Consider the following 22,049-nt stretch of genomic DNA (forward strand, 5'->3'; position numbering starts at 1 on the left):
CTGAAATCTGAATTTTTAGAACCTGCCCGGCCCTGTAGTGAAAAATGGGGGTCAAAAACTGAAGTCAGGAATCAAATAAAATTCGAACTGAAATCTGAAGTTGAGAACCATTCCGGCCTTGTCGTGAAAAATCAGGATAAAAAAACTGACGCCTGAATCAATGTGAAATCTGAAATTGACAACCCCCTGGCCCTGTCGTGAAAAATCGGGGTCAAAAAATGGAGTTTGAAATCGACCTGAAATCTGAATCTGAGAACCACCCTGGCCCTGTCGTGAAAAATTGGGGTCCAAAACTGGAGTCAGAAATCGACCAAAAATCGAGCTGAAATCTGAATTTGAGAACCACCCCAGCCCTGTCGTGAAAAATCGGGGTCAAAAACTGAAGTCTGACATCAATGTGAAATCTGAATTTGAGAACCACCCCAGCCCTGTCGTGAAAAATTGGGGTCAAAAACTAAAGTCAGGAATCGACCAAAAATCGACCTGGAATCTGAAGTTGAGAACCATCCCAGCCCTGTCGTGAAAAATGGGGGTCAAAAACTGGAGTCAGAATTCGACCAAAAATCGAGCTGAAATCTGAATTTGAGAACCACCCCGGCCCTGTTGAGAAAAATCGGGGTAAAAAAACTGAAGTCTGAAATCGACCTGAAATCTTTATTTGAGACCAACCCCGGCCTGTCGTGAAAAATCGGGGTTAAAAAACTGTAGTCTGAAATCGAATAAAATTCGAACTGAAATCTGAATTTGAGAACCATTCCGGCGTTGTCGTGAAAAATCAGGGTCAAAAAACTGATGTCTGAAATCAATGTGAATTCTGAATTTGAGAACCACCCCGGCCCTGTCGTGAAAAATCGGGGTCAAAAACTGTAGTCTGAAATCGAATAAAATTCAACTTCAAATCTGAAGTTGGGAACCACCCCTGGCCCTGTCGAGAATAATTGGTGTCAAAAACTGAAGTCTGAAATCAACCAAAAATCGAGCTGAAATCTGAATTTGAGAACCACCCCGTCCCTGTCGTGAAAAATGGGGGTCAAAAACTGAAGTCAGAAATCAGCCAAAAATGGACCTGAAATGGGGTCAAAAACTGGAGTCTGAAATTGAATAAAATTCAACTTCAAATCTGAATTTGAGAACCACCCCGGCCCTGTCGTGAAAAAGCGGGGTCAAAAACTGAAGTCTGAAATCAATGTGAAATCTGAATTTGAGAACCACCGGCCCTGTCGTGAAAAATGGGGGTCAAAAACTGGATTCAGGAATCGACCAAAAATCGACCTGAAATCTGAAGATGAGAACCACCCCGGCCCTGTCGTGAAAAATCGGGGTCAAAAACTGAAGTTTGAAATCGACCTGAAATCTGAATTTGAGAACCACACCGATCGTGAAAAATTGGGGTCAAAATTGGGGTCAAAAACTGCAATCAGAAATCAACCATAAATCGTGCTGAAATCTGAATTTGAGAAAATCCCCGGCTCTGTTGTGAAAAATCGGGGACATAAACTGAAGTCTGAAATCGAATAAAATTCAACCTGAAATCTGAATTTGAGAACCACCCCAGCCCTGTTGTGAAAAATTGGGGTCAAAAACTGGATTCAGAAATCGACCAAAAATCGACCTGAAATCTGTATTTGAGAACCACCAGAAAAATCTGTCGTGAGAAATCGGGGTCAAAAACTGAAGTCTGAAATCGACAAAAAATCGACCTGAAATCTGAATTTGAGAACCACCCCCCGGCCCTGTCGTGAAAAATCGGGGTCAAAAGCTGGAGTCAGATATCAACCAAAATTCGACTTGAAATCTGAATTTGAAAACCTCGTGTTGTGAAATATAGGGTTCAAAAACTGGAGTCAGAAATCAACCAAAAATCGAGTTGAAATCTGAATTTCAGAACCACCCCGGCCCTGTCGTGAAATATAGGGTTCAAAAACTGAAGTCTGAAATCGAATAAAAATCAACCTGAAATCTGAATTTGAGAACCATCCTGACCCTGTCGTGAAAAATCGGGGTCAAAAACTGAAGTCAGAAATTGACCTGAAATCTGAATATGAGAACCACCCTGGCCCTGTCGTGAAAAATCGGGGTAGAGAACTGAAGTCTGAAAACGACTTGAAATCTGAATTTGAGAACCACCCCAGACCTGTTGTGAAAAATTGGGGTCAAAAACTGGATTCAGAAATCGACCAAAAATCGACCTGAAATCTGTATTTGAGAACCACCAGAAAAATCTGTCGTGAGAAATCGGGGTCAAAAACTGAAGTCGGAAATCAACCAAAAATCGAGGTGAAATCTGAATTTGAGAACCACCCGGCCCTGTCGTGAAAAATTGGGGTCAAAAACTGAAGTCTGAAATCGAATAAAATTCGACTTGAAATCTGAATTTGAGAACCCCCTGTCGTGAAATATAGGGGTCAAAAACTGAAGTCTGAAATTGACCTGAAATCTGAATTTGAGAACCACCCGGCCCTGTCGTGAAAAATCGGGGTCAAAAACTGAAGTCTGAAATCGACTAAAATTCGACTTGAAATCTGAATTCGAGAACCCCCTGTCGTGAGAAATCGGGTTCAAAAACTGGAGTCAGAAATCAACCAAAAATCGAGTTGAAATCTGAATTTGAGAACCACCCCGGCCCTGTCGTGAAAAATCGGGGTCAAAAACTGGAGTCAAATATCAACCAAAATTCGACTTTAAATCTGAATTTGAAAACCCCGTGTCGTGATATATAGGGTTCAAAAACTGGAGTCAGAAATCAACCAAAAATCAAGCTGAAATCTGAATTTGAGAACCACCACAGCCCTGTCGTGAAAAACTGAGGTCAAAAACTGAAGTCTGAAATCGACCTGAAATCTGAATTTGAGAACCACCCCCGGCCCTGTTGTGAGAAATCAGGGTCAAAAACTGGAGTCAGATATCAACCAAAATTCGACTTGAAATCTGAATTTGAAAACCCCGTGTCGTGATATATAGGGTTCAAAAACTGAAGTCAGAAATCAACCAAAAATCGAGTTGAAATCTGAATTTCGGAAACATCCTGACCCTGTCGTGAAAAATCGGGGTCAAAAACTGAAGTCTGAAATCGAATAAAATTCGACTTGAAATCTGAATTTGAGAACCCCCTGTCGTGAAATATAGGGGTCAAAAACTGAAGTCAGAAATCAACCAAAAATCAAGCTGAAATCTGAATTTGAGAACCACCACAGCCCTGTCGTGAAAAACTGGGGTCAAAAACTGAAGTCTGAAATCGACCTGAAATCTGAATTTGAGAACCACCACAGCCCTGTCGTGAAAAACTGGGGTCAAAAACTGAAGTCTGAAATCGACCTGAAATCTGAATTTGAGAACCACCCCGGCCCTGTCGTGAAAAATCGGGGTCAAAAACTGAAGTCTGAAATCGAATAAAAATCAACCTGAAATCTGAATTTGAGAACCACCCCCGGCCCTGTCGTGAAATATAGGGGTCAAAAACTAATGTCAGAAATCAACCAAAAATCGAGTTGAAATCTGAATTTGAGAACCACCCGGCCCTGTCGTGAAAAATCAGGGTCAAAAACTGAAGTCTGAAATTGACCTGAAATCTGAATTTGAGAACCACCCGGCCCTGTCGTGAAAAATCGGGGTCAAAAACTGGAGTCAGAAATCAACCAAAAATCAAGTTGAAATCTGAATTTGACAACCAGCCCCGGCCCTGTCGTGAGAAATCAGGGTCAAAAACTGAAGTCTGAAATCGAATAAAATTCGACTTGAAATCTGAATTTGAGAACCCCCTGTCGTGAAATATAGGGGTCAAAAACTGAAGTCAGAAATCAACCAAAAATCAAGCTGAAATCTGAATTTGAGAACCACCACAGCCCTGTCGTGAAAAACTGGGGTCAAAAACTGAAGTCTGAAATCGACCTGAAATCTGAATTTGAGAACCACCACAGCCCTGTCGTGAAAAACTGGGGTCAAAAACTGAAGTCTGAAATCGACCTGAAATCTGAATTTGAGAACCACCCCGGCCCTGTCGTGAAAAATCGGGGTCAAAAACTGAAGTCTGAAATCGAATAAAAATCAACCTGAAATCTGAATTTGAGAACCACCCCCGGCCCTGTCGTGAAATATAGGGGTCAAAAACTAATGTCAGAAATCAACCAAAAATCGAGTTGAAATCTGAATTTGAGAACCACCCCGGCCCTGTCGTGAAAAATCAGGGTCAAAAACTGAAGTCTGAAATTGACCTGAAATCTGAATTTGAGAACCACCCGGCCCTGTCGTGAAAAATTGGGGTCAAAAACCGGAGTCAGAAATCAACCAAAAATCAAGTTGAAATCTGAATTTGACAACCAGCCCCGGCCCTGTTGTGAGAAATCAGGGTCAAAAACTGGAGTCAGATATCAACCAAAATTCGACTTGAAATCTGAATTTGAAAACCCCGTGTCGTGATATATAGGGTTCAAAAACTGGAGTCAGAAATCAACCAAAAATCGAGTTGAAATCTGAATTTCAGAACCACCCCGGCCCTGTCGTGAAATATAGGGTTCAAAAACTGAAGTCTGAAATCAACCAAAAATTGACCTGAAATCTGTATTTGAGAACCATCCTGACCCTGTCGTGAAAAATCGGGGTCAAAAACTGAAGTCAGAAATTGACCTGAAATCTGAATATGAGAACCATCCTGACCCTGTCGTGAAAAATCGGGGTCAAAAACTGAAGTCAGAAATTGACCTGAAATCTGAATATGAGAACCACCCCGGCCCTGTCGTGAAAAATCGGGGTAGAGAACTGAAGTCTGAAAACGACTTGAAATCTGAATTTGAGAACCACCCCAGACCTGTTGTGAAAAATTGGGGTCAAAAACTGGATTCAGAAATCTACCAAAAATCGACCTGAAATCTGTATTTGAGAACCACCAGAAAAATCTGTCGTGAGAAATCGGGGTCAAAAACTGAAGTCGGAAATCAACCAAAAATCGAGGTGAAATCTGAATTTGAGAACCACCCGGCCCTGTCGTGAAAAATTGGGGTCAAAAACTGAAGTCTGAAATCGAATAAAATTCGACTTGAAATCTGAATTTGAGAACCCCCTGTCGTGAAATATAGGGTTCAAAAACTGAAGTCTGAAATCAACCAAAAATTGACCTGAAATCTGTATTTGAGAACCATCCTGACCCTGTCGTGAAAAATCGGGGTCAAAAACTGAAGTCAGAAATTGACCTGAAATCTGAATATGAGAACCATCCTGAACCTGTCGTGAAAAATCGGGGTCAAAAACTGAAGTCAGAAATTGACCTGAAATCTGAATATGAGAACCACCCCGGCCCTGTCGTGAAAAATCGGGGTAGAGAACTGAAGTCTGAAAACGACTTGAAATCTGAATTTGAGAACCACCCCAGACCTGTTGTGAAAAATTGGGGTCAAAAACTGGATTCAGAAATCTACCAAAAATCGACCTGAAATCTGTATTTGAGAACCACCAGAAAAATCTGTCGTGAGAAATCGGGGTCAAAAACTGAAGTCGGAAATCAACCAAAAATCGAGGTGAAATCTGAATTTGAGAACCACCCGGCCCTGTCGTGAAAAATTGGGGTCAAAAACTGAAGTCTGAAATCGAATAAAATTCGACTTGAAATCTGAATTTGAGAACCCCCTGTCGTGAAATATAGGGGTCAAAAACTGAAGTCTGAAATCGACCTGAAATCTGAATTTGAGAACCACCACAGCCCTGTCGTGAAAAACTGGGGTCAAAAACTGAAGTCTGAAATCGACCTGAAATCTGAATTTGAGAACCACCCCGGCCCTGTCGTGAAAAATCGGGGTCAAAAACTGAAGTCTGAAATCGAATAAAAATCAACCTGAAATCTGAATTTGAGAACCACCCCCGGCCCTGTCGTGAAATATAGGGGTCAAAAACTAATGTCAGAAATCAACCAAAAATCGAGTTGAAATCTGAATTTGAGAACCACCCTGTCGTGAAAAATCAGGGTCAAAAACTGAAGTCTGAAATTGACCTGAAATCTGAATTTGAGAACCACCCGGCCCTGTCGTGAAAAATCGGGGTCAAAAACTGGAGTCAGAAATCAACCAAAAATCAAGTTGAAATCTGAATTTGACAACCACCTGTCGTGAGAAATCAGGGTCAAAAACTGAAGTCAGATATCAACCAAAATTCGACTTGAAATCTGAATTTGAAAACCCCGTGTCGTGAAATATAGGGTTCAAAAACTGGAGTCAGAAATCAACCAAAAATCGAGTTGAAATCTGAATTTCAGAACCACCCCGGCCCTGTCGTGAAATATAGGGTTCAAAAACTGAAGTCAGAAATCAACCAAAAATTGACCTGAAATCTGAATTTGAGAACCACCCCAGACCTGTTGTGAAAAATTGGGGTCAAAAACTGGATTCAGAAATCGACCAAAAATCGACCTGAAATCTGTATTTGAGAACCACCAGAAAAATCTGTCGTGAGAAATCGGGGTCAAAAACTGAAGTCGGAAATCAACCAAAAATCGAGGTGAAATCTGAATTTGAGAACCACCCGGCCCTGTCGTGAAAAATTGGGGTCAAAAACTGAAGTCTGAAATCGAATAAAATTCGACTTGAAATCTGAATTTGAGAACCCCCTGTCGTGAAATATAGGGGTCAAAAACTGAAGTCTGAAATTGACCTGAAATCTGAATTTGAGAACCACCCAGCCCTGTCGTGAAAAATCGGGGGTCAAAAACTGAAGTCTGAAATTGACCTGAAATCTGAATTTGAGAACCACCCGGCCCTGTCGTGAAAAATCGGGGTCAAAAACTGAAGTCTGAAATCGACCAAAAATCGATCCAAAATCTGTATTTGAGAACCACCCCGGCCATGTCGTGAAAAACTGGGGTCAAAAACTGAAGTCTGAAACCGACCTGATATCTGTATTTGAGAACCACCCCGGCCCTGTCGTGAAAAATCGTGGTCAAAAACTGAAGTGAGAAATCTACCAAAATCAAACTGAAATCTGTATTTGAGAACCACCCCGGCCCTGTCGTGAGAAATCAGGGTCAAAAACTGATGTCTGAAATTGAATAAAATTCGACCTGAAATCTGAATGAGAGAACCACCCCGGCCCTGTCGTGAGAAATCGGGGTCAAAAACTGAAGTCTGAAATCGACCTGAAATCTGTATTTGACAACCACACCGGCCCTGTCGTGAAAAATCGGGGTCAAAAACTGAAGTCTGAAACCGAATAAACTTCCACATGAAATCTGAATTTGAGAACCACTCCGGCTCTGTCGTGAGAAATCGGGGTCAAAAACTGAAGTCTGAAAACGACCTGAAATCTGAATTTGAGAACCACCCCAGCCCTGTTGTGAAAAATTGGGGTCAAAAACTGGATTCAGAAATCGACCAAAAATCGACCTGTAATCTGTATTTCAGAACCACCAGAAAAATCTGTCGTGAGAAATCGGGGTCAAAAACTGAAGTCTGAAATCGACAAAAAAACGAGATGAAATCTGAATTTGAGAACCACCCCGGCCCTGTTGTGAAATATAGTGTTCAAAAACTGGAGTCAGAAATCAACCAAAAATCGAGGTGAAATCTGAATTTGAGAACCACCCGGCCCTGTCGTGAAAAATCGGGGTCAAAAACTGAAATCTGAAATCGAATAAAATTCGACTTGAAATCTGAATTTGAGAACCACCCCGGCACTGTCCTGAAATATAGGGGTCAAAAACTGGATTCAGAAATTGACCAAAAATCAAGCTGAAATCTGAATTTGAGAACCACCCCGACCCTGTCATGAAAAATCGGGGTCAAGAACTGAAGTCTGAAATCGACCAAAAATCGACCTGAAATCTGTATTTGAGAACCAACCCAGCCCTGTCGTGAAAAATCGGGGTCAAAAACTGAAGTCAGAAATCAACCAAAAATCGACCTGAAATCTGTTTTTGAGAACCACCAGAAAAATCTGTCGCGAGAAATCGGGGTCAAAAACTGAAGTCTGAAATCGAATAAAATTCGACTTGAAATCTGAATTTGAGAACCACCCTGGCCCTGTCGTGAAATATAGGGGTCAAAAGCTGAAGTCTGAAATCGAGCTGAAATCGTAATTTGAGAACCACCCTGGCCCTATCGTGAAAAAACGGGGTCAAAAACTGAAGTCTGAAATTGACCTGAAATCTGAATTTGAGAACCACCCGGCCCTGTCGTGAAAAATCGGGGTCAAAAACTGAAGTCTGAAATCGAATAAAATTCGACTTGAAATCTGAATTCGAGAACCCCCTGTTGTGAAATATAGGGGTCAAAAACTGGAGTCAGAAATCAACCAAAAATCGAGTTGAAATCTGAATTTGAGAACCACCCCGGCCCTGTCGTGAAAAATCGGGGTCAAAAACTGAAGTTTGAAATTGGCTTAAAGCAGCGAGAGAAGATCACTACGTGCTTTGCGGTTTCAATAAATGCCTTGAGACAGTTTCCCCTTCTTAATCATCTCTTTTAGTAATTCTGAATAAGCAAAACATTTTTATAGCATGGGAGAGGACATTGCACCCCTAACCTACAACAAGTGGTAAAAATGCACTTCTCTCGTCTAGAGAAGTTGAAAAACAGCATATGTCCCTCTTTGGTAAAGATGCAGTAATGTGCCAAATGAAACCACGCTAACTTTCATAATAATGAAGTTTAAATGTTATTTGGTTGTGTTTAATAGTGGATTCAAGTCAATTAGCATGTACTATATCATTTGTTCATGATGTGTCCTCTATGCAAACCAAAGTTAGTCATGGAGTTCCACAAGGTTCTGTGCTCGGACCGATTCTCTTTACCTTATATATGCTTCCTCTGGGTAATATCATGAGGAAACACTCCATTAATTTTCATTGTTATGCAGATGATACTCAATTATACTTATCTATGAAGCCAGACGAAACCAATCAGCTATCTAAACTAGAAGCATGCCTTAAGGACATAAAGATCTGGATGACTAGAAACTTTCTGCTACTTAATTCAGACAAAACTGAAGTTATTGTGCTCGGCCCAAAACACCTTAGAGATTCTTTCTCTAATGATATAGCTGCCCTAGATGGCATCAGCCTGGCATCCAGCACTACTGTTAGGAATCTGGGAGTTCTATTTGATCAGGATATGTCCTTCATCTCCTACATAAAACAAATATCAAGGACAGCCTTCTTTCATCTTTGCAACATAGCAAAAATCAGACACATCTTGTCTCAAAACAATGCAGAAAAACTAGTCCATGCATTCGTTACTTTGAGGTTGGATTATTGTAACTCGTTACTATCAGGCTGCCCTAATAAGTCGCTAAAAACTCTGCAGCTGGTACAAAATGCTGCAGCACGTGTGCTGACAAGAAATAGGAAGAGAGATCACATCTCTCCTGTATTAGCCTCTCTGCACTGGCTTCCTGTAAAATCTAGAATAGAATTTAAAATCCTTCTTCTTACTTACAAAGCTCTTAATGGTCAGGCACCATCATATCTTAAAGAGCTCATAGTGCCATATTACCCCTCTAGAACATTGCGCTCCCAGGATGCAGGCCTGCTTGTGGTACCTAAAGTGTCTAAGAGTAGTGTTGGAGGTAGAGCCTTCAATTACCAGGCCCCCCTCCTCTGGAACAATCTACCAGTCAAGGTCCGGGAGGCAGACACCCTCTCTTCTTTTAAGAGTAGACTTGAAACTTTCCTCTTTGATAAAGCTTATAGTTAGGGCTGGCTCAGGCTTGGACTAGCCCATAGTTACGCTGCTATAGGTTTAGACTGCCGGGGGGATCTGACACAAAAAACTCCTCTCTCTCTCTCTCTCTCTCTCTCTGTGTGTTTCTCTGTCTCTCGCTCTCCCTCTCTCTCTCTGTGTGCTTCTCTGTCTCTCTCTCTCCCTCTCTGTCTCTCTCTCTCTCTCTGTCTCTCTCCCTGTCATATTAATGCAGCTCATTAACTCTGTATCTTCTGGTCCCATTAATATTACTAACCATATATCTTCCCGGGAGTTCTTGTGCTCCCTTGTCTTGAAGGTTCCTGGGGATCGTTGCTGCAGACCACCTGCTGCTGTGGACCTGCTCGACTGCAACAACTACTAACATCAGCCTTCCCCATAGTATCATTATTGTTGCTGCTAATGCTAATAGTAGACCTGTTGACTTCAACTGTTACAATTACGATTACCTCAGCCTTTATCATTACTCTGCTTCTCTCGCTAATTTATTTATTTATTTATTTTGCTAATCTTCACCCTAGTCTACCACTATTATTGGCATTGTAACCATAAGTATGTGTCTGTTGTTGTTCATGTAACATGTTCTTGTTACAACAAGAACATATGTCATTGTTGCTCTCTTTGCCTGTCTCTATCCTGCATCTCCTTCTATCCCATTTTCGACCCATCCAGTCGAGGCAGATGGCTGTTCAACATGAGTCTGGTTCTGCTCGAGGTTTCTGCCTGTTAAAAGGAAGTTTTTCCTTGCCAATGTGCCGAATATTGCTAAGTGCTACTAATAGTGATTCATGTTGGGCCTCTCTTTAAATAGCATAACAAAGAGTCGGTCTAGACCTGCTCTTTTTGTAAAGTGTCTAATATATAATATATTAATTTACCAGGACGGCAAAAACAATTTCACCTTGTCTGTCTGGTTGCAAATGGAATCTGGGAATTCATCTTCATGTTCTTCATTGCAGCTTTCCTGGGGGAGGAAAACAATAATAATACATAAGTGTTTAGAGCATAATACAGAATAACATCTCATTTTTCTATATAAACGGCTGTGAAATAAAGCCTAAAAAACTAAAACTTTGACATACCTCTTCAGCAGAATAGGACAAATCTACAAGTTCTGTCTTGCATTCCTTGATGTGTACTGGAAGAATCCGAAGTGGAACCATTTTCTTGCAGGTTGTACACTGGGCTTTGGGCATGTTCTCAAACTCCTTTGCTTCGGGTGGTAATGGAATTGTATCAAGTTCTTCTTGTAAAGGAGAAATGTACAATGTGTATTTTCCATTCCCACTCACTGCTTTTAGCTGCTGGCCAGTCTATCCATGTAGATCTGGAGGGATAACAACCAAGCTCTGCCGCCCACCCCACCTAAAATTGAAAAATTGTAGATACTAAACAAACCTGAATATACAGTAACTACTCATATAGAGAGTATTTTGAAACAACATTAATCCAGTGTATACGCCTACATTACTGTGGACTTGTGCAGCATCCTGCCACCACAGATATTTGCCAATCTTGGATATGCACTCACAAGCAACTCTGAAAACTTAAGAGACAAAAGCATAGTTAAAGCTTTGTTGCAATGACTTATATTTATGAACCACTGTGTATTTCATCATGCAAATATTAATTAAATCATGCTTCAAGATGAATTCTAAGATGGGTGTTTTTCTCTTGAGACATTACTTGACACAAGGCAGTAAATGAATGGTAGCATACCTCTGTCATGTTTTCAGATATGGTTAGTGAACGTTTTCCAAGGGCAGCCAGCATGAGTGGCAGTTCCTCTTCTCCTTTTGGTGTTTTTTCATATTGTTTTTCAATAAGAAAAAAGCACACTAAAAAACTCTTCCCAGATTCTTTTGTCCTATATGGTGCAAAACGCCTTTTGCCTCTTGCCTCCTTTTGAAAAAATCCTGGAAAAGACCTAAAAACATGGCTTACTGTTATTCTCATCGTTTATATTCCATCAACAAAAACAACCTAACTCAGAAGACGTCTACATTCTAAATTATTATGTTAGCTTATGTAAATTTGTTTAATTTGTTTTATGCAATAGTTTACATGTTGATGGTCTGAAGCTCCAGAAAATATTCTAAGGTAAATAATATAATTTAAAACATCTGCAGCTGTTTCTCTGCCTTCTGCTTAAATCAGAATCAGGGCCCTGGTTTGTCCAAATGTGCCTGCACTGGGAGTGCAATACATGACCCTAACGCGCCATTTCTTGTTCCACTGACAGTCCAGGGCCATTGTTCTGAGATCTTATAAGTTGTTGCACTGCCTGCTGATGCCTCACTGTTGGAACTGACTGCGCTCCCTGTCCGACAGCAGCTTCTCCTGTATTCTCCTGTCTGACTGCCCTGACATTCGCTGGTACACTGTTACTTAACATCAACACCAGATTTTGTGCTGTGTTGATGATGATAACATTGTCTCTTAGTTGGACCTGAGAGAGAAAAAAGACAAAATTGAATAGCAAATGTTACAGACATGGGTATTTTTCACAATTGTACAGAATGCCTGCAAACTAACTTCTTCTTAAAGTCTGAGCTTGGGTCAGCATCCACACCAAACAGCAAGCCAGTCTGGACCCATGCAAACCACACTTGTGCGCCTGATCTCAAGCAACTGACTGCAGGCAAATAATTATTATTATAGGGCTCTATTGAATGTTGTCAAACGCTGCATTTTACGGTCTGTTATTTCTGTATAACAAACCGTTGCTAGGGACGCTGCTCTGATCAGAGGAGCACGGGATATTTGTCTTATGGTTCATTTTTACCTTAATTAAAACAGCTTCAGAGTAATAGTGCTGGTTAAATAAACGACTTGTAACTTGTAACATGGAGAATGCAGCCTCCGACCCAGTGACAGATAAGACTACACAAATATACACGTCATAATGTGTGTATGATAATTCATCGATCCACTGATTGATTTCGCGCCTTTGTAAACAAATGCACATGGCCGAGAGGAGGATTACCAAAGAGGAAGAGAGACCGGACTTATACGATGGACAGATTTATACGCCAACTTACACAATTTATAAATCGACAAAAGTTGTATTTTGATCAAAATCATGTCTCAAATTAATTATTTCATATTTTGCAAGCCAACTTCTAATGCTAGTAATGCAAGCACTACTGGTCTTTCTTCAACATGAGACCAAAACAATGGAATCTTATTACCTGACGCCGATGGCTTCGTCATCATTAGGGGATGGATGCCAGCTACATAAGACGATTGAATGTGAACTTCATTAAATAAGATGGAATGTTTACATTAAATACTGATAGGAGCACCATTTGTCCATAAGCTTGTGGGTACTTTCGGAACAGACCAATCACATACCAGTACCAAATATTACTGGTTCTCAATACCCATACATACACACTACCACTTGATTAGTGGGGGAGTCCGGATAAAGAAAGGCCCATGATCTTCCCACAGGTAAAAACTCTGTAATATCACATATATATACAGTATGTCACATAAGTCATTCAATAAAGTCATGTGTCTTTAAAAAACACCTGCAGATTAGCCCATGTGATCAGTCATATACACATGTGAACAAACATATAAATGTGCAGCTGTTGCTCAGAGATGGAGTGCTACTCATGGTGATTCATGTTGGGCCTCTCTTAAAATAACATAACAAAGAGTATGGTCTAGTCCTGCTCTTTTTGCAAAGTCTCTCAACATAACTTTGGTTATGATTTGGCGCTATACAAATACAATTTGATTGATTGATTGATTTTAGTGGGTTGTCCACTAATCAGTGGCAGTGTTTCAACCCCCAGCTTATTTGCATTTGCAATGTAACACACACACACACACACTGAATAAAATCAGTTAGAAGAAAACTGATGAGAATAGACTCGACCAAATCATTGCTTTAAAAGAAGTGATGACTGAAAATGTGATCAAACTATTATTATTATTTGCCTTTCAAAATACGAACACATGTGAATTGTATCACATTGAGGTAAGCATGATTTTACCAGAATGGCATGCTTTCCTCAGCCAACAGTAAAAAACTAACTCTTGATTACACGGATGGACTTGTAATACAACCTATGCTACTATTAATAATACTGAGAAAAGACAAATGTGTTTCAAATAAGGACAAATCCTTTACAGAGTTAAATAACAAAATTTCACCCCTAAAGTACTCTAAACTGCATATGAAGTCATGTAAATTCAGTTTAATCAGGTATTAAAATGACATTGTTTAAAAAACATCTGGCAACAGTTGTACAGAATTGAGACTAAAATAAAACTTGAGGCTTCTGTAACATTTCCTCTGTCTTTTACACTGTAAGAAAAGATACACTATGTCTACTTAATAAAATTATGGCAACAAGCAATGCTGTTATTTAAATATAACTACGTTTGGTATTGAGTTAATATAAATTAAACAAGACACTTTATATTTATCCATAAACACAAAGGAATTATTTAACACCTAAACAAAAATATTGAGTTGATGTGAAAAACAGAAATTTCTAAATCTGTAAATAGAACATGAAAATTAATTTCATTTTACATATCAGTGATAGGGCTGCACGGTGGTGCAGTGTTTAGGTGTTGCCTCACAGCTAGAAGGTCACTGGTTCAAACCCCGATTTGGGAAAAAGTGGGCCTTTCTGTGCGGAGTTTGCATGTTCTCCCTGTGCATGCGTGGGTTCCCTCTGAGGTAATCGGCTTCCTCCCACAGTCCAAAGACATGCTTGTAAGGTTAATTGGTGACTCTAAATTGCCCATAGATGTGGGTGTGAGTGCGAAAGGTTGTCTGTCTGTCTATGTGTCAGCCCTGTGATTGACTGGCGACCAGTCCAGGGTGTACCCCAACTTTCGCCCAATGACACCTGGAATAGGCTCCAGCCCCCACGCGACTCTGAACAGGATAAGCGGTATAGATAATGGATGGATATCAATGATATATAATTAGATAATAATCATCAACATAAATCAGTGCATTGATTTGAATTTATTCAATGCAGTTAATTAAATCTAAATATTCTTCTTTCTTAGGAATGACAAACCCAAATATTACTGAACACATCTTCACTTTATTTTAAATGTTGCAAACTTGATCTTAAAATTCTTGTACAGCAAAACAGCTCGAACAAACAGACATAGCCTACAGTGTTTGTACTGTATGTTAAACCAAACCATAAAGTGGATTTAAAAGTACAGTTTTAAGAAACCATGGTCAGAATTCAGCAAAATAGCCTAGTGTAGACACCCAAAGCGACAAAAAAAAAAACCTGCTGTAGTCTGTAATGCTGCAGAAGATCGCTTGTCGCTCTGAATCCACAGATTTCACACTGCCATCTCATTTGAAGGCACCTAAGAAAAACACAAAGTTTAAGATATGAGACGTGCCTTTGGTGGCGAACAGTCTTAACTGTGGCTGTGGCTCAGTGGTAGAGTCGGTCGTCTTTCAATCGGAAGGTTGGAAGTTCGATCCCCAGCTCCTCAGGCTACATGTCGAAGTGTCCTTGGGCAAGACACTGAACCCCAAATTGCTCCCGGTGGCATAGCTAACGGGTATGAATGTGATATCTGATTGACAGTTGGGCACTTTACGTAGCAGCCTCTGCCATCAGTGCATGAATGGGTGAATGTGATATGTAGCGTAAAAGCAGCGCAAAGACTAGAAAAGCGCTCTATAAGTACATTTACCATTCAACAGTACAAGCATGACAAGCTACACGGCAGCCCTGCCACACGCACACATCTCAACACACTTCTCCCCTAATAAGCAGATTTATGCATGAAATTTCAGCTCTAAAACGCTTTAAATGTGTTTTAAAGTAACTTTTACGTTAATACATTGACAACAAAACAGCAGCAAAAGTCCAGTGAAAATTAGAGTACAAAGCGTACCTTCTTGGAAAACTCTCGACACAAAGAGGAAGTGAAACGGAAGTGTGGCAACTGCAGTTGGAAAAAATGCTCGCTATACTTCCGGCGATAACTCCCAACATTTTCCTTTCTCGAAAGATGTCTAACCTTAACATGAAACCCAATATACTTACCTGCATGCATATGGAAGCATGTGATATCCAGACACAGCGGAGCAACAGTCTCTGAAAGGAGTTGACAGTAGTTTATTATCTAAGAATCCCTCGTTCTCTCTCTTTTTTGCACTGGTAGACACATGTACGCTTTAAAAACACACACACAAGAAGAAACTGATTGAGTGAGCTGCCAGAAGATTTTTCCTGGCTATGAATCAGTCTGATGATGGAAAGTGCTGCTTTTGGAGTGCCGATGCACAAGTGGTCTGACGATGCACTTTGATTGGACTGAATTCACTTCTGTGCAGTCACTCTGAAAGCAAGAGGCAAGAAGAAGAAATCAGCACTGCCTATCAAGAATGGCTGCAAATTCTGGGCTTGAGAGTCCTAAGAGTGGGGCATATAGATGAAGAAGCCAAAGAGATTCAAGGTTTGGTGTTGTAAAAATGGAATGGATAAAAGTGTAAACATTGAAAAAAAGGACCGACCAGGGGGGTATACTACAAAGCAGGATTTGCGGTTATCGAGGTTACTTCAGGGTTAACTCAGAGTTTTGAGTACTACGAAGCTGGTTCACTTCTTACTGGGGTATATCACCATGGTAACTTATGCTAACACCTAACCTGCTCCGGAGCAGGTTATGTCCAAAATTAGAGATCAACCTGTACACCACCTACTGACCAATCAGGTCTCTTGATTCAGAAGCTCTGTGAGCAGATCATGAAAGCAAGGAGAGAGAGAGAGAGAGAGACCAGTAAAACACTTCCGCTTTACCCTCTGATTTTATGAAATATCATCATGAAAGATATTCATTGTGCTTTATTGATACATCTACACCAGAGACTGATAAAAACAATGAAGCCTTAAAGTTATAGTTGGTAATCCTGTTCAGAAACACTTTTTGTTATACTGGGTGAAATGGTCCTTCCATCCTGAGAGTAGTCAATACATTATGTATTCAGAAAAAGGAACAAAAAGAATCAGACCTCTGTGGCAGCTGCAGGCCTATAAAAACACTGACCAATTCCTGCCTTTCGTTGCGAGTGGAAAGAACCAATCGGATGCCTTCATGTCTCGTCCTGCCCCCTCTGTCCCTCCCTCCTCCCCGCATGCACACTCATCACGTTTCACCGATGCCGGAAATATTCAGCACACTCCTCAGTGGAAATACCAAGTTAGCAGGAGAATAAGTTCATAAGGGTACAATGGCAGAGAAAATGCAGCCAAAAATACCACTTCCAGCATTACTTGTAACGGCTCGCCCCGCTAAACAGGCAAAGAAAAGAAAGCCGGAGGCAGAAAAGGCTGCGACGAAAAAGGCTCTGGATAAAGCTAGAGGTCAAACCAGAGTCAACATCGGTGCAGCCTTTGAGCGGTGGAGACAACTGAGGCATCTGAAGGGCCTGAAAAGTGATGCAGAGGTTACTGTCTTTCTGTTGGACAGGTAACTATTTGTTTTGCTTCGGGGGGATTTGTTATTTTCATGAAATATGTACTTTTGTAGCTCGTATTAGCCCAATGCTAATATTAGCTTCTCTGTCGGTGTAAGCCGGTCGTCGGTACATACTGCTTATCTAACTTACAGGATCTGTGCTTCCTGCACGGCGCATTGAGCTTTTTTACTCGACGCATCTCATGCTGGCCCCTGATTAAGGGGCGCTTGTATTGAAGAGGTTATAGGATATGACATTTTGATCATCTTGCACAGCCATAGTCGCCAGTGTCTGCATTATACTTGTGACAAAATGACGTTGATATATCGGCTTTGAACGGGACGTTTTCCAACTGTGGTGATGTAGCATATTTATGTTTTTGTAGCCATGAAAGGGATCCATCAACTTACACGCCTTTGAAACACAGATTGATGAGACCCCCTCCCCCACCTGTTTCAACTATTGTTTCTGAGTCTCTTTTCGACCGGTGAGTTTAACTTGCTGTTGCTATGAACATGGATTTGACCACCGTCGTCTTTGGTGGGATATATCCATGTTTAAACATCTATCTTTCATATCTAGCTTGTTTATTTTATGTGCATCAAAGTGCTCCTTGACAGATACTTAAGAAAAAAATATTATTGCACATACAATGTATTATCAGTGATATCTGTTCCAAATCTACATGCAGACAGTGGGTAAATGTCAGTGAGTGTGCAGTGTGTATATGTACTTGTATATCTGATATATCGTTCCGCCCTACTTCACAGAGATGATGACTTCTCAGTAGCTAGGGTTCAGGAGTTAAACATTAGCTGCCCAGAGGAGACAGGTCTCCAGCAATTGGATGCAAGGTTTGTTAAGGTAGTAAAATGATTTTGTCCAATTATTTCCCGAATAAGATTTAGAGTAAATTCATGGTCTGTGCATTATTTCAGCGACATGTGGTGATGTAATATAATGTGTTTTTCTGTCTTTTTAGCATGTCATCACTGGACCTAAACGTTGATGCAGATGAATTTAATGACATTCGAAACTCCATGTAAGTTGCTGTGTGGAGCGCAGAGATGTTTTTACTTTTCTGTTTGTGGAAAATGTTATTCATTTTGTGAATTATTATATTATTTTCTCTGAATTTCCTTTTTCTATAGCATTGACTGGGAAGATGAAGACTACACCTGGAATCCTGATATGGACACACAGTCTGTGTCATCATTAGAATAAGATTTAACCAGGGAAGTGGACTCAGATGATGATGACAGTGACGATGCAGATTTATGCCTCGTATTTGTGTTAGGTAGGTTCAATACCCTCTGGCTCCACTTACAGTCGAGTTATTGTGTTTTGTTTTTTATTTCTCAGAGCTGTTCTTATTACAACAGGACAGGCGGTGCTCTGAAGACTCCAGTTTGCTTGGAATCACTTCAAAAAACCAGCATGGAGGACACTGTGCATGATGCGGAAAAGTAATGGTTGAGGATGACATAATTGGCCATCCTGCATCTATTGCATATCATGTCAGCCTGAAGCAGCTTGCCGAGTATCTCCTTCTCCCTGTCAGCGTGTGTTCTGCCAAGGACCCAAACAGGAAGGTAGAGTGCCGGGCACCTGGACCATACACAAATGGAAAAGCTTATAACATAAGTGCTGTAGGGGGGAGGATGTTAAAAAAAATTTGTATAAGTCATTGTAGTTACTATAATGTGCTGTCTTTCTCCACCTGCTTTTTTCCAGATGTGTCCTCGTGGTCACACTGTTTGGAAGTGGGATTCCCAGCCCATGTTGAAATATGGGATGCTATTTGGAGACTTCATGCTTTCCAGTAATATCCTGCTGTCAGGCAACATCTACGCCAAGATCTCACTACTGTTCAAGTTTATGAAGATGGGGATGGTAGAGAGGTTGACATTCTTTAGGATCCAGGACTCCTACTGTGTGGACACTATAAAGGAGTTCTGGGATGAGAAGAAAGCCACAGTCATCACCCAGCTCAAGTCAAAAGGGCCTGTTGTAGCCCTGGATGAGTTAGAGACACACACGCAAGCGTGCACACACACACACACACACACACACAAGCGCACATGCATTCTTCATATTAAGCACCATATAATCTTAATGTATTTATTCCCAAGAGATGGTATTGGCAAGGCAGATGCATATTGATACTAAGACCAAAAACTAAAAAGTTAAGTTAAAAAGGTAAAAGAGTGTAGACATAAAAGAGTAGGATAAAGTATATAATATTTTATCTGAGGATTTTATTTGTAAGATATGAAGTACTGGACAGACATATTGCACAGTGGTTTTTCATGCAGTTGGATCAGCATAAAATGACAAATTTGGAACAATGTTCTTATAACATTTTCTCTATTTCTGTTCTAATTTATTTTCAAAGGAGATGCTCGCATGGACAGTCCTGGATTCTGTGTGCAGTATTGAACCTATACTGCCATGGACAATGAATCCAAAAAGATAATCTGCATGGTCAACATCGACAAGCGTGAGACCATGCGGAATTCTGTCATCCTGGAGAAGGAGGGCTTCATGCGAGCATTTGAGACACTACGTGAAGAACTCAACATTGAGGAATTCTGCACAGATGCTCATTCACAGGTATCAGCCCTCTTCAGTAAGTTTATTATTATATTTTGCTGTAGGAGATTGTTTCAGCAATCCAACTCTGTGCATAGAGTCCTATGCCACAATCATCACTTACATTATTATGAATGGACAATGATTTGGATTATGACTTAGCATATATACTCTATGTCTTTTTTGTCCTGCAGACAACAAAGGGAAATATAAAGTTCCAACACACGCTGGACATGTGGCATGGGTCCAAAAGTTTGGGGAAAAGAATTCATGCAGTAAGTTCATGATCTCTCTGTAGATAGATATAGCTGGATTTAAAAAAAATCATCTACATCAATTCTCTTCTCGTAAACCTATTTGAAATCCCACAAATGTATTTGCTACAGTGTCAAGGCAAGAAAGCAAAGGGGATGCACCATCATTCAGATGTGGAGTAAGGATATCTGCAACCACTTCTGGTATTGCTGCAAGACTGCAGATACATATGAAGACTTCTTTGTAAGTATTATTGAAATTCATCTATCTAGGCCAGACTCTATTGCTGAATAGTTATTGGACAAAATTGGCTTCTATTGTTATTGACCATATTATTCACAATACGTGTCATTTTTTTTCCATAGGACAGGTGGGCTGGACTACTTCACCATGTGACAGGAGAACATGTGTGGGCCCTTGGTGCCTGTCAGCATGGTCCCTTGGTGGAGGACAGAGAGAAGGAGTGGATTCAGAAGGGTTCTGTGGCACACCAGAGACTGACAGAAGTAGTTCTTGATGCACGCTGGCTAAAGAGCGTACACAAATATCTACATTTTAGGTATGTCAGCATAGGTCTATGTTCAACTTACTGTTTTCCCCTATGCAAATATTTCACTGTACTTCGGGATTTGTCCTGCTATGTCTTTATTTGTATTACCAGAGTATAAAGCAATTGTATCTTTCCTCTGTGCTCTCAGGTCAACTGCAGAGTTGGAGTCCTTCCACAATCACATTCTAATGTATGCCAGCAAACACTTCTGCTTTTCGCCGCCCATGTACGCTGCTCGAGTCATGCTGGCTGGCCTGGACTACAACCACAATGTTGACAGACCAGCCAAGAGAAGGGCTGATGGTTCTATTCAGTATGTTTAATTTTATGTGGAAAAACGAAATACTGTACATTGTAAGGTAATATGAATGTATCACTAAGCTTATAATCTTTTCTCTTATGGCAGATACGACAAGGTGCACAATAAAAAGTCCAGGAAGTGGAGCCTTTACACACTAAAGGTGGAAAAGGACTACAGTTACATTGTGGACCTCGAAAGTGCGATTCTGCGGCGCAGGTTATCCGTTACTGGGGGTTTGCCACGGACCGCAAGAAAGAGGCCTGACAATACCCTTCAACATGGGGTTCTGTCAGGTGTTCCGGCCCCATCAACACAGGAGCTTTTGCAGAGTCAACTCAGCAGAGGGCTAGGTGAGTTTTCTTACAATATTGTAGCTTGATCGTGAAGTGCTAACATAAATATGTGCAAAAGGTAATTTAAAAAATCCATATCATAACTTGATGATGATCTAAAATAGTTATCTAAATAAAGCCATGGATAAACCACTTAGAAAACTGTCATAAATGTTTGTTACTGAGTGAAATGGAAACAAAGTTGTAAGTGTTGTCATTCATTGTGTGTCTCTGAAATGCAGTAATTATTGTCAGATGTGTTATTGTGATATTCTTCCTAAAGGTAAATCACTGCCAAAGAACTAGATCGCTACAGCTGACAATGACGCCTCATGCAAAGTCTGACCTGTCAGCCATACCTGGACACGCCTTTTCTTATGTCTAAATACAGATTGTTTATGATACTCAGCGGTGGCAAAAGTACAGATACTTGTGTAAAGAAGTATTTCTGTTAGGTCTATTTTGTATTTTTTTTTAAATAAAACAATAAAAAGTGTTATACCACATTCGTTGTCATTATTCATTTAGAATGTAAGGAGGTGAGAAATGTAATAGCTTGTTTATGCTGAAATAGTAAAGGAAAGGCATTTATCATTTTCTAATTTTTATTCAAACATGACAAAATATAAATGACAATAAAAAAACTGAACTTTGGACTGTACAGACTGTACACCTTTGTGCAAATTTTACAGGAATAATATGTAAACAGTATAAACTGAAGGGCTCAAGAGTGAATGCTCTTTATTGCACTGTGCTTACACCCTACTAGGGATGAAACCTGTATACTGTCCATGTGGATCTGGGTAACGGTCTCTTATTTTCCAAACACAGCAACTAGGAATTACTATTCTGTGCCCAGCTCCCAGTGCCCCATATTGTC

The 22,049-nt window shown here is 40.4% G+C and overlaps 1 protein-coding gene across 6 annotated transcripts; it reads left to right on the plus strand.

The window, feature by feature from the left end:
- The first annotated feature begins 16,823 nt into the window (after positions 1 to 16,823).
- LOC138602454 (uncharacterized) lies at positions 16,824 to 21,675 on the plus strand. Of its 6 annotated transcripts, none has more exons than XM_069673935.1 (13): positions 16,824 to 17,150; positions 17,525 to 17,626; positions 17,910 to 18,003; positions 18,122 to 18,181; positions 18,291 to 18,436; positions 18,522 to 18,731; positions 18,874 to 19,768; positions 19,926 to 20,006; positions 20,118 to 20,229; positions 20,352 to 20,545; positions 20,685 to 20,849; positions 20,943 to 21,187; positions 21,453 to 21,675. In XM_069673935.1, the coding sequence occupies exons 8-13, from the start codon at positions 19,972 to 19,974 to the stop codon at positions 21,473 to 21,475; spliced, it is 774 nt and encodes a 257-aa protein (XP_069530036.1). In that variant the 5' UTR covers positions 16,824 to 17,150; positions 17,525 to 17,626; positions 17,910 to 18,003; positions 18,122 to 18,181; positions 18,291 to 18,436; positions 18,522 to 18,731; positions 18,874 to 19,768; positions 19,926 to 19,971; the 3' UTR covers positions 21,476 to 21,675. The 6 variants fall into 6 exon arrangements, with proteins under 6 accessions (XP_069530036.1, XP_069530030.1, XP_069530031.1 ...); XM_069673929.1 differs by having other exon boundaries at positions 18,874 to 19,752; XM_069673930.1 differs by having other exon boundaries at positions 18,527 to 18,731; positions 18,874 to 19,752.
- The last annotated feature ends 374 nt before the right edge of the window (positions 21,676 to 22,049 follow it).

Source organism: Semicossyphus pulcher, unplaced genomic scaffold (genome assembly GCF_022749685.1).
Source record: "Semicossyphus pulcher isolate SPU_LCO1_2020_fin unplaced genomic scaffold, fSemPul1.0.p SCAF_22, whole genome shotgun sequence".
Taxonomy (NCBI): domain Eukaryota; kingdom Metazoa; phylum Chordata; class Actinopteri; order Labriformes; family Labridae; genus Semicossyphus; species Semicossyphus pulcher.

What these genes read in the sequence shown, in the direction of transcription:
- LOC138602454 (XM_069673935.1), top strand. Translation starts at nt 19,972, where the DNA reads ATGGGTCCAAAAGTTTGGGGAAAAGAATTCATGCA. An exon ending in CACAAATATCTACATTTTAG is followed by an intron (nt 20,546 to 20,684) that starts GTATGTCAGCAT and finishes CTGTGCTCTCAG; the next exon opens with GTCAACTGCAGAGTTGGAGT. An exon ending in AGGGCTGATGGTTCTATTCA is followed by an intron (nt 20,850 to 20,942) that starts GTATGTTTAATT and finishes CTCTTATGGCAG; the next exon opens with ATACGACAAGGTGCACAATA.